Consider the following 16,217-nt stretch of genomic DNA (forward strand, 5'->3'; position numbering starts at 1 on the left):
CGAGGGGTGTTTCCAAGGTGAATGCAGGAACCAGGGACTCCAGGTGACACTGAGGTTTCTAACTTGGGCAGTTGAATGGATCCTAATGCTATCACCACAAGCACAAATACCAGAGACACCTCATGAGCCATTGGTTTGGAACACAAGTCATTGGAGTTGGATTTACAGATCTGTAAGTCATTATTGTGTAGGGGGCAGTGGGTGTGAATCTGTTTACTTTGCAGGAGGATATAAAATGAGAAAAGAGGCAAAGAATGAGAACTTCAACATTAAAGCGTTGAGCAGAGAAGAAAACTTAATGTAATGTAGCAAATTAGAAATAGATGGAAATACTATTCAAATGTTGCTAAAAAAAAAAGTCCTGCATTCTGAAGGTGTTTGCTAATTAAAGGTTAAATCTACCTGTGACCTTACTGTGCTTCTGACACTGCTGCTGATCCTAACCAGTGTTGTACTAGTGTGATTATTCATAGTGGTGAAAGATGTAAAAGTGTGGTATCTAGATCCTCCCCTTGTACTGTGTCACCACCATGAGGCTCGTTGTGGCTGACCTCATAAAGCTCAGAGAGCCACAGGAACCCAGATTCCCACCTACACCTGCCCTGCAGAGGCCCTCTGTACACCTGAAGGGTGGTCCTTGATTATTGTTTCACCTTCTTATTTCATCTGCCAGCCAAGCCCCATCAAGAAAGAGCGCTCCCCCAGACCTCAGAGCTTCTGCCACTCCTCCAGCATCTCCCCCCAGGACAAGCCGGCACTGCCAGGATTCAGCACTCCAAGGGACAAACAGCGGCTCTCCTACGGAGCCTTCACCAACCAGATCTTCGTCTCCACAAGCACAGACTCGCCCACATCACCAACCACGGAGGCTCCCCCTCTGCCTCCTAGAAACGCCGGGAAAGGTATGGGCTTTGAGAAGGGCTTGTGACTCCGTCCTCCAAGGGCTTGTGACTCCACTCTCAAAGCTGGTAGTCTAGCCAGCTTTGAGGTAAGAATTACAAGTTACATTTGAGTGGCGTGGATCGTGTTGTCAGGAGCAGCTTGAAATAGGGACCATGCCATTTGCCAGGCACCAAGAGCAGGACAGGCAGTGCTGTGGGCACTCTTTGTGCATTATTTGTGTTAACCTCACAACAACCCTGTGAAGTATGTGCTTTTGTGCCCATTTTACAGTAGAGGAAACTAAGGCTTAGTGAGGTACACTGACTTGCCCAAGGTCACACCACTGGTAAGAGGTAAAGTTGAAATTCAATCCGAGGTCCACGTGGCTCCAGAACCTGTACTTTTTGTATTGTGGAGTAGAATTTCAGTTCTCTGGAAAGTTACTTTTCTCTGCGTTAAAATGCCTCTCTTTTGAAGATGCTAGTAATACTAGTGGTAGTTAATAGTTATGGAGCACTTGCCTATGAGAGGCTCTACGCCTAGTACTTCTCATGTAGTGGTCTCAAAATGAGGTAGGTACTATTATGTAATTACTGGCATCATGTAGATTAGGGGATTTGTTCAGAGATACTGAGTAATTGACCTATAGTTCTCAGCTACTGGGGATTCTAACCCAGGTTCTGTGTGACGAAAGCCCATTTTCTTGTACTCTCTAATGAGGATCATTTTTCCAGAGACAGTACTTGGAGAGGAATTTCTTTTCCCTTGAGACAGGTCTTGCTCAGTCGCCTGCATCTCCGGGGCTCAAGTGATCCTGATCCTCCCACCTCAGCCTCCCAAATAGCTAGAATCACAGGTGCGTGGCACCATGCCCAGCTTTTTTTTTTTTTTTTTTTTTTTTTTTTTTTTTTTGGTAGAGATGAGGTCTTGCTGTGTTGCCCAGGCTGGTCTTGAATTCCTGTACTCAACTGATCCTCCCACCTTGACACCCCAAGGTGCTGGGATTACAGGCATGAGCCACTGCACCCAGACAAGGAATCCTACTCAGAGGAGGGTTGTTGTGCTGTGTGTTGTCAAATGTCTCATAGGGCTGGCACCTCAAGCTAACATTAAAGTGTTGTCCTAGCCAGTAGGGATAATTGAGAGGTACCCAGAGCTATAGCTTCAAGTTTGGTCTTCACCAGTGAATCCAAATGCAGGGTTCTCCCTGTGTGCTCAGCTCGTGCTCCCACAGGTTTCAAGGCCTCTCGCTACACAATGCCATGCCTATTTGAATCACACTAGGGCTATTTTCTGGGAAATGTGAGCTTTATTCAAAACAGTGTTTTTTCAGAGCTTATTCTCTATTGAAATAGTGTTATAAATGGGAGCTGTGTTCTTAGAGAGACCCCAAATGGCCTCATAGATCATAATGTAACGGAGAAAAGTTAAAATAACGCTTTGGCATGAACAGCTATCCTCAAAGATAACCAGTGGCCACACAGTAATAGTGCATGTAAGCCAAAGGTCTAACCCACCAGTGTTTGCTTACCATTCCATGCATTGTACTAAAATGTATGTTTTTAAATCACTCACATATCAAGCTGCAGGTCTGTAGTATAAGAATGCTGTGTTGCTGCTTCCCTGTGGGTAATGGCATTCCCCATCAGGGTAGCAGTCTGACATAGAGCAGAGATTCTCTTTCTGCACCCTACAGAGGACTGTGAGAAGCCTCCAGACCAAATACAATAATGAAAAAAGTGACTGAAAGATTTCATATCCCCTGAGTGTGGTTACCAACATAGCAGTGGGGACCTGTCTAGACAGGCATAGCCTGTGCCTGTTCAGAGAGCCTCTAGGTCATTGAGAGTCCTGAAAATTGTTTATAGAAGAAAATGACACCAGAGTCCTGGGGACCAAGAGACCCCCTCACTTCCCTCCACTTCCTTCTGTAATTTTATCTCAAGGGGGACACAGAAACCCATAATATATACTGTCTGACTTCGTGCCAAGCATATCTCTCATGCCTTGAATAAATTCTAACTAGTTCTTTACCAAAGACCCAGAAGACAAAGACTAAATTTATTTAGTGTTCCAGCTGCTAAAACAAGTGTTTCAGACTTGGCCACAGCAACCGTGGTCATCTAAGGATAGAGTACTTTCCCCACTTCCCCCACAAAAAGCCCATAATTGAAAATAGAAATCCTCCCTACAAAAACCAAGAGTGTTCTTCATGGCTGTTCACAGCAGGACATCAAATTCAGAGATTTGGCCTGTCTGCTGTTATGACGTAGGGAGTACAGCCTTCTCATGACTTTTATAAGGGATTTGAAATGTGCGATATCCCGTAGCTAGCTCCGCTCACATGTGCTTACATTTGGAAAACTGATAATGTTTAGAATGGCGCTCTTAGAAGACATTGTTAAAGATCAGCTGATGCTCTCTGTGCAGAGATAATTCTTCTCTGTTTTTTGGCCCCTATGTTTTTTTAAATTTCCTTCTGTTGAACTGATAGAACCATTTGCATGAAAACAAGGATGTCTTGGATCTCTCATTTGAGTTCCTTGTTCTCCATGACAAATAAAGTAGAGGTCTCTATTTGCAGCAGAAGTCATTTCCTCAACTGTGAATTTAGGGGTCTGAAGGACCCCTAAATTAAGTCTTCCGGTGAGACAGAAACAGACACTTGAGATAAAGTACCCACAAAGGGGAAGAAGAGAAAGAATTATTCTGAATCTAGCTGAGGAATATTTTCAAGAAACTCCAGCTGCCTCATCAAAATTCAAGGAAGCTTGACCTAAATTACCATCAAGCAAAGCCCCCTTGTGCTTATACGTGAGCAGTGCCTCATAGTCTCAGAGGAGCTCAGTAGCTCAGAATCCCAAAATCACTGTCCTCAAGCCCCATATGGAAACGTTTTGCTGCCTAACCCCTCTTCGGATGTGGGATCCAGAGACTAAATCAAAGCTATAAAATTAAGTGTGAGGCAGTTTCTCGTTTGTGGTCGGTAGCTTCCCCCTGCCCCCACCCCACTTCTACTGTACGTTTATTAACTCTGGCTCTTGGTCTGGGTGCGATGGCTCACATCTATAATCCCAACACTTTGGGAGGCCGAGGTAGGCAGATCACCTGAGGTCGGGAGTTCGAGACCACCCTGACCAACATGGAGAAACCCCGTCTCTACTAAAAATACAAAATTAGCCAGATGTGGTGGTGCCTGCCTGTATGTAATCCCAGCTACTCGGGAGACTGAGGCAAGTGAATCACTTGAACCTGGGAGGCAAGAGCGAAACTCCATCTCAAAAAAAAAAAAAAAAAAAAAAACTAGTTCTTGAGGCTTGCCAAGATTAGTTTCTTTTTAACATTTAATTAAAATAATATCACAGAACCCAGGTTTGTTTATTTTTTAGAAGTGGAGGCTTGCCCTGTTGCCGAGGCTGGAGTACGGTGGTATAATCATAGCTCACTGCACCCTTGAACTTCTGATCTTGAGCAATCCTGCTGTCTTTTTGACACTACGTCTCACTCTGTTGCCCAGGCTAGAGTGCAGTGGCGCAATCTTGGCTCACTGCAACCTCCACCTCCGTTTTCAAGCGATTCTCTCGCCTCAGCCTCCCAAGTAGCTGGGTTTACAGGCGCCCGCCACCATGCCCAGTTAATTTTTGTATTTTTAGTAGAGACAGGGTTTCACCACATTGGCCAGGCTGATCACGAACTCCTGACCTCAGGTGATCCACCTGCTTCGGCCTCCCAAAGTGCCGGGATTACAGGCGTGAGCCACCATGCCCAGCCAAGACTGTTAAATTAACAAATGCTCTGGATAATGAGACTGGGCACTTGGTAGGCATCTTAACTCAGAGAAAGGATGTGTTAAGTAAAAGAATAATTCCAATCTCAAGAAGCTTCTTTAACATGCTTAAAAGAACTAACCTTTTAAGCTTTTAGAAAGGCGAACAACTGATATGCTAATTACAGTTCATTCCCATCTATTCCTGAAGCCAGGCCTCTCGAATCAGGTGTTATATAGCCTTTCTCAATAGCATGTGAATACCTGTAAGTATTAATTCTACATTTCATACATATTTGCCATAATGTAGACTTCCTACCTTAGACAGGCTCTGGCTTGGAACTAATAAACTAACGGATAACCTGCACAACAATAGCATGGTGCCTGGCATACTGAGAGCCTCAATAGATGCTTGTTGATGAAGGGTTGGTGCCACAGAGAAAATTGAACCAGTTGGTACCTTGCCAACAGGTAGGTAAAGAAACAGACTACCCTCATTAATGAAAGTATATGCAGTAGTTTGAGAGTAACAAACTAAGGCAGAGCAGTCTGTGTCAAGCCAAACCATGGCTGCCCGGACAGCTGTGAACTCCTGAAAAGCCTTTCAAGCATCACCTCCTCCTCTTCCAAGAAGCCTTCTTTTCTCTGCCATACAAAAGAGACTGTGGTCGGGTGTCGTGTCTCATAACTGTAATCCCAGCACTGTGGGAGACCAAGGCAGGCAGATCTACTGAGGTCAGGAGTTCGAGACCAGCCTGGCCAATATGGTGAAACCCTGTCTCTACTAAAAATATACAGAATTAGCCAGGCACTGTGGCCTGTGCCTGTAATCCCAGCTACTCAGGATTCTGAGGCAGGCGAATTGCTTGAACCCAGGAGGCGGAGGTTGCCGTGAACCAAGATCACACCACGACACTTCAGCCTGGGCAACAGAATGAGACTCCATCTCAAAAATACATACATACATACATATATACATACATACATACATACATACTTCTTAAAAAAAGAGAGAGGAGCGCACCCAAGATGGCCGAATAGGAACAGCTCCAGCCTCCAGCTCCCAGCATGAGCGACACAGAAGACAGGTTATTTCTGCATTTTCAACCGAGGTACTGGATTCATCTCACTGGGGCGTGTCAGACAGTCGGTGCTGTCAGCGGGTGCAGCCCAACCAGCGAGAGCTGAAGCAGGGCGAGGCATCGCCTCACCTGGGAAACGCAAGGGGGAAGGGAATTCCTTTTCCTAGCCAAGGGAAACTGAGACATGCAACACCTGGAAAATCGGATAACTCCCACCCTAATACTGCGCTTTACCAAGGGTCTTAGAAAACAGCACACCAGGAGATTATATCCCACACCTGGCCCAGAGGGTCGCACACCCACGGAGCCTCCCTCATTGCTAGCACAGCAGTATGTGATCTAACTGCAAGGCAGTGCATCTCCCCCTCCAAAGGAACGCAGCTCATCACCAGCAATGGAACAAAGCTGGATGGAGAATGACTTCGACGAGTTGAGAGAAGAAGGCTTCAGTCGATCAAACTTCTCAGAGCTAAAGGAGGAAGTGCGTAACCAGCGCAAAGAAACTAAAAACCTTGAAAAAAGAATGGATGAATGGATGACTAGAATAATCAATGCAGAGAAGACCTTGAAAGAACTGATAGAGATGAAAACCATGACACGAGAACTACGTGACAAATGCACAAGCTTCAGTAACCAACTCAATCAACTGGAAGAAAGAGTATCAGTGATTGAAGATCAAATGAATGAAATGAAGCGAGAAGAGAAGTCTAGAGAAAGAAGAGTAAAAAGAAATGAACAAAGCCTCCAAGAAATATGGGATTATGTAAAAAGACCAAATCTGCATCTGATTGGGGTGCCTGAAAGTGAGGGGGAAAATGGAACCAAGTTGGAAAACACTCTGCAGGATATCATCCAGGAGAACTTCCCCAACCTAGTAGGGCAGGCCAACATTCAAATTCAGGAAATACAGAGAACACCGCAAAGATACTCCTCGAGAAGAGCAACTCCAAGACACATAATTGTCAGATTCACCAAAGTTGAAATGAAGGAAGTGTTAAGGGCAGCCAGAGAGAAAGGTTGGGTTACTCACAAAGGGAAGCCCATCAGACTAACAGCAGCTCTCTCGGCAGAAACTCTACAAGCCAGAAGAGAGTGGGGGCCAATATTCAACATTCTTAAAGAAAAAACTTTCAACCCAGAATTTTCCAGCCAAACTAAGTTTCATAAGTGAAGGAGAAATAAAATCCTTTACAGACAAGCAAATGCTTAGAGATTTTGTCCCACCAGGCCTGCCTTACAAGAGACCCTGAAGGAAGCACTAAACATGGAAAGGAATAGCCGGTACCAGCCATTGCAAAAACATGCCAAAATGTAAAGTCCATCGATGCTAGGAAGAAACTGCATCAACTAATGAGCAAAATAACCAGCTAATATCATAATGACAGGATCAAGTTCACACATAACAATATTAACCTTAAATGTAAATGGACTAAATGGTCCAATTAAAAGACACAGACTGGCAAATTGGATAGTCAAGACCCATCAATCTGCTGTATTCAGGAGACCTATCTCACATGCAGAGACATACATAGGCCCAAAATAAAGGAATGGAGGAAGATCTACCAAGCAAATGGAAAACAAAAAAAAACAGGGGCTGCAATCCTAGTCTGATAAAACAGACTTTAAACCATCAAAGATCAAAAGAGACAAAGAAGGCTATTACATAATGGTAAAGGGATCAATTCATCAGGAAGAGCTAACTATCCTAAATATATATGCACCCAATACAGGATCACCTAGATTCATAAAGAAAGTCCTTAGAGACTTGCAAAGAGACTTAGACTCCCATACAATAATAATGGGAGGCTTTAACACCCCCACTGTCAACATTAGACAGATCAACGAGACAGAAAGTTAACAAGGATATCCAGGAATTGAACTCATCTCTGCACCAAGCAGACCTAATAGACATCTACAGAACTCTCCACCCCCAAATCAACAGAATATATATTCTTCTCAGCACCACATCACACTTATTTCAAAACTGATCACATAGTTGGAAGTAAAGCACTCCTCAGCAAATGTACAAGAACAGAAATTATAACAAACTGTCTCTCAGACCACAGTGCAATCAAACTAGAACTCAGGACTAAGAAACTCAATCAAAACCGCTCAACTACATGGAAACTGAACAGCCTGCTCCACTACTGTGTACATAGCGAAATGAAGGCAGAAATAAAGATGTTCTTTGAAACCAATGAGAACAAAGATACAATATACCAGAATCTCTGGGACACATTTAAAGCAGTGTGTAGAGGGAAATTTATAGCACTAAATGTCCACAAGAGAAAGCAGGAAAGATCTAAAATTGACACCTAACATCACAATTAAAAGAACTAGAGAAGCAAGAGCAAACACGTTCAAAAGCTAGCAGAAGGCAAGAAATAACTAAGATCAGAGCAGAACTGAAGGAGATAGAGACACAAAAAACCCTCCAAAAACTCCATGAATCCAGGAGCTGGTTTTTTTGAAAAGATAACAAAATTGATAGACCGCTAGCAAGACTAATAAAGAAGAAAAGACAGAAGAATCAAATAGATGCAATAAAAAATGATAAAGGAGATACCACCACCGACCCCACAGAAATACAAACTACCATCAAAGAATACTATAAACACCTCTATGCAAATAAACTAGAAAACCTAGAAGAAATGAACTATTTCCTGGACACTTACACTCTCCCAAGACTAAACCAGGAAGAAGTTGAATCCCTAAATAGACCAATAGCAGACTCTGAAATTGAGGCAAGAATTAATAGCCTACCAAGCAAAAAAAAGTCCAGGACCAGACGGATTCACAGCCGAATTCTACCAGAGGTACAAGGAGGAGCTGGTACCATTCCTTCTGAAACTATTTCAATCAATAGAAAAAGAGGGAATCCTCCCTAACTCATTTTGTGAGACCAACATCATCCTGGTACCAAAGCCTGGCAGAGACACAACAAAAAAAGAAAATTTTAGACCAATATCCCTGATGAACATTGATGCAGAAATCCTCAATAAAATACTGGCAAACCAAATGCAGCAGCACATCAAAAAGCTTATCCACCATGATCAAGTGGGCTTCATCCCTGGGATGCAAGGCTGGTTCAACATACACAAATCAATAAATGTAGTCCAGCATATAAACAGAACCAAAGACAAAAACCACATGATTATCTCAATAGATGCAGAAACGGCCTTTAACAAAATTCAGCAGCCCTTCGTGCTAAAAAAAACTCAATAAATTCGGTATTGATGGAACGTATCTCAAAATAATAAGAGCTATTTATGACAAACCCACAGCCAATATCATACTGAGTGAGCACAAACAGGAAGCATTCCCTTTGAAAACTGGCACAAGACAGGGATGCCCTCTCTCACCAGCCCTATTCAGCATAGTATTGGAAGTTCTGGCTAGGGCAATCAGGCAAGAGAAAGAAATCAAGGGTATTCAGTTAGGAAAAGAGGAAGTCAAATTGTCCGTGTTTGCAGATGACATGATTGTATATTTAGAAAACCCCATCATCTCAGCCCAAAATCTCCTTAAGCTGATAAGCAGCTTCAGCAAAGTCTCAGGATACAAAATGTGCAAAAATCACAAGCATTCTTATACACCAGTAACAGACAAACAGAGAACCAAATCATGAATGAACTCCCATTCACAATAGCTTCAAAGAGAATAAAATACCTAGGAATCCAACTTACAAGGGATGCAAAGGACCAATTCAAGGAGAACTACAAACCACTGCTCAGTGAAATAAAAGAGGACACAAACAAATGGAAGAACATACCATGCTCATGGATAGGAAGAATCAATATTGTGAAAATGGCCATACTGCCCAAGGTAATTTATAGATTCAGTGCAATCCCCATTAAGCTACCAATGACTTTCTTCACAGAATTGGAAAAAACTACTTTGAAGTTCATATGGAACCAAAAACCCTCATTGCCAAGACAATCCTAAGCCAAAAGAACAAAGCTGGAGGCATCACGATACCTGACTTCAAACTGTACTACAAGGCTACAGTAACCAAAACAGCATGGTACTGGTACCAAAGCAGAGATATAGACCAATGGAACAGAACAGAGCCCTCAGAAATAATACCACACATCTACAGCCATCTGATCTTTGACAAACCTGACAAAAACAAGAAATGGGGAAAGGATTTCCTATTTAATGAATGGTGCTGGGAAAATTGGCTAGCCATAGGTAGAAAGCTGAAACTGGATCCTTTCCTTACGCCTTATGCAAAAATTAATCAAGATGGATTAGAGACTTAAATGTTAGACCTAATACCATAAAAACCCTAGAAGAAAACCTAGGGAATACCATTCAGGACATAGGCATGGGCAAGGACTTCATGTCTAAAACACCAAAAGCAATGGCAGCAAAATCCAAAATTGACAAATGGGATCTAATTAAAGAGCTTCTGCACAGCAAAAGAAACTACCATCAGGGTGAACAGGCAACCTACAGAATGGGAGAAAATGTTTGCAATGTACTCATCTGACAAAGGGCTAATATCCAGAACCTACAAAGAACTCAAACAAATTTACAAGAAAAAAACAACCCCATCAAAAAGTGGGCAAAGTATATGAACAGACATTTCTCAAAAGAAGACATTCATAATACAGCCAACAAACACATGAAAAAAGGCTCATCATCACTCGCCATCAGAGAAATGCAAATCAAAACCACAATGAGATACCATCTCACATCAGTTAGAATGACAATCATTAAAAAATCAGGAAACAACAGGTGCTGGAGAGGATGTGGAGAAATAGGAACACTTTTACACTGTTGGTGGGATTATAAACTAGTTCAACCATTGTGGAAAACATTGTGGTGATTCCTCAGGGATCTAGAACTAGAAATACCATTTGACCCAGCCATCCCATTACTGGGTATATACCCAAAGGATTATAAATCATGCTGCTATAAAGACACATGCACACGTATGTTTATTGCAGCACTGTTTCCAATAGCAAACACTTGGAATCAACCCAAATGTCCATCAGTGACAGACTGGATTAAGAAAATGTGGCACATATACACCATGGAATACTATGCAGCCATAAAAAAGGATAAGTTCATGTCCTTTGTAGGGACATGGATGCAGCTGGAAACCATCATTCTCAGCAGACTATCGCAAGAACAGAAAACGAATCACCGCATGTTCTCATAGGTGGGAATTGAACAATGAGATCACTTGGACACAGGAAGGGGAACATCACACACCGAGTCCTATTGTGGGGAGGGAACGGGGGGAGGGATAGCATTAGGAGATATACCTAATGTAAATGACGAGTTAATGGGTGCAGCACACCAACATGGCACATGTGTATGTAACAAACCTGCACGTTGTGCACATGTACCCTAGAACTTAAAGTATAATAAGAATAAATAATTAATAATAAAAAAAGAGAGAGTATGGGCTTGGCATGGTGGCTCACACCTGTAATCCCAGCACTTTGGGAGGCTGAGGCGGGCGGATCACGAGGTCAGGAGATCGAGACCATCCTGGCTAACATGGTGAAAACCTGTCTCTACTAAAAATCCAAAAAAAAATTAGCCAGGTTTGATGGAAGGCGCTTGTACTTCCAGCTACTCAGGAGGCTGAGGCAGGAGAGTGGCATGAACCTGGAGGCGGAGCTTGCAGTGAGCCGAAATCACGCCACTTCTCTCCAACCTGGGCCATAGGGCAGACTCCATCTCAAAAAAAAAAAAACAGACTATGGTTTCTTCCTCATAAGGCCCAATCCTGCCCTGTACTTGTCTCATCCTAATGTTGAGCCAATCTTTCTGATTTTCAGAGTCTTCAACTGAAAAATAAGGATTAGATGTCTACCTTGCTTAGAGAGCATGAAATAATGTCTATGAAGTGACTGGCACATAGTGAGCATTCAGTAAATACAAGTTTGTTCAATCCTCCTGCATGTGTTCAGTTTAACAGACATTCTGGGCACTGGAAATGTAAAGAAGGAAGAAGTACTTTCCACTCTTAGGGCTCCAGGGAAAGAGGACACAGTAGAATATGCCCCTGGGGCCAGTAAGGGAGCATTCTTGGAGGAACAGGAAAGAGAAGTGCTGTTCACAGCTTCAGAGAGAGGCTTAGGGAAGTCTTGAATGCACTCTTCCAGTTAGGAGTAGAACTCCTCAAGGACAAAGGCTGTGAATGAGCTGCCTTTGCATCCCTGGCACAGAGTAGGATGCTCATCATTGCTCGCCGAATGCATAAACAACAGCAGAAAGAATCAGTGAAAGCGTATACAGCAGTAGGTGGCCAGGGTAAGGAGGGGACGCTTGTAAAACTAAACCAGATGTCCATGGGTATGATAGTTGACTTGCTGAAAATCTAATAAATGTTTGCAGCAGTTGTGCCCAGACACAGCTGTGTGTGCATTTTAGACATTTCTCCAACTTTCCTTGGAGATTCGTGGAAGTAGATAGGAAAAAGAGTAGAAAGGGTGAAGACTTGCTCAGTGTGTGACAGCGCCTGCCACCATGAAAGCGCACTACTGCATGATTCAGACTCGCATGGGAAATATTTTCCTATCAGTGGTATTATTCATATATTGATGACTTTACAGTTTCTTGCAGTTTTTTATCTCATGGGAAGACAGTCATTTGAGTGGCTTGATATTAAAGCTTACCATAGGCTGTCACCCTTGATTTGTGTTTTGTTTTAGGGTGTTTTTTGTTTGTTTGGGTTTGGTTTGCGTTTGGGTTTTTGGCCTTTTTAAGTTTTTCCCCTTATCCTTCGAAAGACATTGCACGTGAATCACCTAGTGCTGGCCCAGAGTATCGTCTGTGATTTTTACCCTGAATAGTGACCTTGACTGAGGCTCTCTAGCTAAGTCACCTGACTGCCAGGGTGTGGAAAGGGAAGCAGAGGAAATCCTTGTTGTACCTCTGGCATTCAGGGGTGGATGAGTAATTGTTAAAGAATCAGCCCTAAGTCTCTTGAATCCCAGTACTTTCTTCTTAATTATCAGTGTCATAGAAGGAGGTGGAAGGGACAGATGGATAGCTAATGCTGTTTCCTGTGTGGAAATCAGTTGACAGAGCAGTGTGGCACATATCATGGGCACTAGCCTGTCCTGTTATCCTGGCCAGCCCTGCTAACTTACTGTAGTGTCCCAGCACACTCTACTCCACCATGCCTGTTTCTCCATCTGAATGGGGAGATAACAGCTCCTCCCTTCTACACTGAGTCTTTCTTTGTATAAATATAAGGTTAATTACTTTTTAAAGTAATTAACATAAGCTTTCCACTCTTTTAAGCTTTATACTATGAAAACCATTAGATCAGTTAGGAGGAATAAGTTCAAAAAATCTGTTACACAACCTGGTGACTCTAGTTAATAACGTACTGTATTCTTGAAAATTGCTAAGAGAGTAGATTTGAAATGTTCTCACTACAAACAAAAAGATACATACGTGAAGTAGTGCATCTGTTAATTAGCTCAGTTTAGCCATTTCACAATGTACAATTATCTCATCCCATGCCAAAACTCCAGGAATGCTCAAGTGCCTTATATAAAATGGTGTAGTATTTGCATATAACCTATACACGTTCTCCTGTGTACTTTAAATCATCTGTGGATTACTCCTTATACCTACTACAATGTAAATGCTATGTAAATGGTTGCTATACTATATTGTTTATTTTTTGTTGTTGTTGTTGGATTATTTTTTATTGTGGGTTTTTTTTTCTGAATATATTTAATCCAGGGTTGGTTGAACCTGCAGATGTAGAACTCCCAGATGCAAAGGTCCAACTGTATACTTATTTCAAAACAATATGTTACACGTAATAAATATATATGTTATCGATTAAAAATAAATTTAAAAAAGAAAGCTATAAGAAAGTGATAAAATCTTCATGTGTATTGTCCCAAGTTGGATAAATGTAACTTTTGTCATTACCCTTCCTATGTGGCAGTTTAGAATGTGTACATTATATTTCTACAGACAACTTTTGCAGAAACTGTCAAGATACTTTTTAAGCCATCTTCTAGGTCTTTTTTTTTCTCTGAAACTTCAGTTATACTTTTATTTGGTCTCCCAGTGTAAGAGACCTTTGGTTTTTCTGTGTGTAACTAAAAACCAGATATACAAGGATATTGAAAAAACATCTTCCTGACTTACACCATGAATTATCTTTATAGTCGTTGTTTGAAATGCTTATTTCCCAGTGCCGTAAAGAAATAGCACTTGAACATAAATTTAATTTTTTCAGCAAGGCCCTTTTTATATTTTCTGTAGAAAGCGTACACTCGCCAGCAGTTTTGCCACGAGAATACACCGGACAAATGAGACAGGGTCATTTATAACCTGACATGTCCATCCTATTGCTGTGTCCAGTTTCCACTGGCTGGAACGGGACCTCATATTTTGTCTTTGTCCTAATTGTCTAGTAACTTAGAACTTTTTAAAGAGGCAAAGGCAGAGAAGAACAAAGGAAGGAGGAAGTAATTTGTGGAATGCTGAGAAAGGTAAAAACACCTTCAAATAAGGAAGAGGAACAGGCCATGACCTAATGCTTGCTTGAACCAGTATAAGCATGCCAGGGCAAATTTTCAGGCTAAATTGTGGGAGCTAAGAACATAAAGTTCATTGATTTCTTTATTATGGCTAGTAGATATTTAAGAATGTTAGCACAGGTCTTTGAATAAATTTTGCTTCTAAGAGAAGTTACTATTTATTCCTAATTAGACAGGGAGGAAAGTCTTTGAAGAGGAACCTCTACTGTACTTTTTCAGTCGTGTACTGAGTACCCAGAACGTGCTGGACCCTGGCATGAGAGCTGTGGAGATAATACAGATCATGCCCTATGGAAGCACAAAGTCTGAAAAGGAAGAGAAATTGTAGCTGTAATGTATGGTAGAGAATATCTAGTGCCATTAAGCCCTGGAAGCTCGGAGATAGAGCAGGTGTTCCATGGAAGAGGGGATGCATTAGAGAAGGATTCTGGATGAGGTTACATTTGAACTGACCCTTAAAAAATGAAGATGTATCCAAAATCTGTGGGATACAGTAAAAGCAATACTAAAAAGGAAGTTTATAGCAGTAAATGCCTACATGGAAAAAAGAAAAACATCACTGGGTGTGGTGGCTTATGCCTGTAATCCCAGCACTTTGGGAGGCCGAGGCAGGTGGATTACCTGAGGGAGGTTGGGAATTCGAGACCAGCCTGGCCAACATGGTGAAACCCTGTCTCTACTAAAAATACAAAAATTAGCTGGGCGTGGTGGCACACGCCTGTAATCCCAGCTCCTCGGAAGGCTGGGGCAGAAGAAACACTTGAACCCGGGAGGCGGAGGTTGTAGTGAGCTGAGATCGCGTCACTGCGCTCCAGCCTGGGTGACAAGAGCGAAACTCCATCTCAAAAAAATAAAAAAATAAGAATGTCAAATAAACAGCCTAATGGCGCACCTCAAGGAACTAGAAAAGCAAGGACAGACCAAATCCAAAATTAGTAGAAGGAAAGAAAAAAGATGAGAGCAGAAATAAATAAAGTTGCAACTGAAAAGACAATACAGAAAAGCAACAACTGTTGTGTTTTTTTGAAAAGATGAAAAAAATTGACAAGCCTTTAGCTAGAAAAGAAAAAAAAGAAGACCCAAATAAATAATATTAGAAATGAAGAAGGAGGCTGATACCACAAAAATACAAAGGTCATTGTAGGAGACTGTTATAAATAATGATAGGCCAGCAAATTAGGAAACCTAGAGGAAATGGACAAATTCCTGGAAACAACCACCAAGATTCAACCAGGAAGATATAGAAAACCTGAACAGATTGATAATAAGTAACAACATGGAATCAGTACTAAAAAGCCTCCCAGCAAAGAAAACCCCAGGACCCAGATGGCTTTATTACTTGAATTCTGCCAAATATTTAAAATTTAAACAACTAGGCCAGATATGGTGGCTCATGCCTGTAATCCCAATGCTTTGGGAGGCTGAGTCAGGAGGAGCACTTGAGGCCAGGAGTTTGAGACCAATCTGCGCAACGTGGTGAGACCCTGTCTCTACAAAAAATATAAATAAAAAATTAGTTGGGCATGGTGGCGCCTACACGGAAGACTGAAGCAAGGTGATCACTTGAGCCCAGGAGGTCAAAGCTGCAGTAAGTCAAGATCACACCACTGCACTCCAGCCTGGGTGACAGAGCAAGACCCTGTCTCAATCAATCAATAAATAGTAAAGAAAAACTAGCACCAATTCTTAAACTATTCCAAAAAATTGAAGACAAAGGAATTTTTTCCTAACTCATCCTATGAGGCCAGCATTGCCCTGATACCAAAACCAGACAAGGACACAACAAAGAAAACTACAGGCCAATATCCTTGTTGAACATAGATGCAAAAAATCCTAACCAAATACTAACAAACTGAATCCAACAACACATCAAAAGATAATACACCATGATAAAGTGTGATATATCCGAGGGATGCAAGGATGGTTCAACATACACTAATCAATAAATGTGATATACCA

At 41.9% G+C, this 16,217-nt stretch overlaps 1 protein-coding gene across 3 annotated transcripts in view; it reads left to right on the plus strand.

Moving 5' to 3' along the window:
• Nucleotides 1-16,217, plus strand: part of ASAP1 (ArfGAP with SH3 domain, ankyrin repeat and PH domain 1) — a 407,716-nt gene that overhangs the window by 341,078 nt on the left and 50,421 nt on the right. For all 3 annotated transcript variants that reach the window (XM_030937519.1, XM_030937518.1, XM_030937520.1), the window contains one exon: nt 674-902. In XM_030937519.1, coding sequence (XP_030793379.1) covers nt 674-902 — 229 coding nt within the window. The remainder of the gene's footprint in view (nt 1-673; nt 903-16,217) is intronic.

This window comes from Rhinopithecus roxellana, chromosome 9 (assembly GCF_007565055.1).
Source record: "Rhinopithecus roxellana isolate Shanxi Qingling chromosome 9, ASM756505v1, whole genome shotgun sequence".
Classification (NCBI taxonomy): Eukaryota; Metazoa; Chordata; class Mammalia; order Primates; family Cercopithecidae; genus Rhinopithecus; species Rhinopithecus roxellana.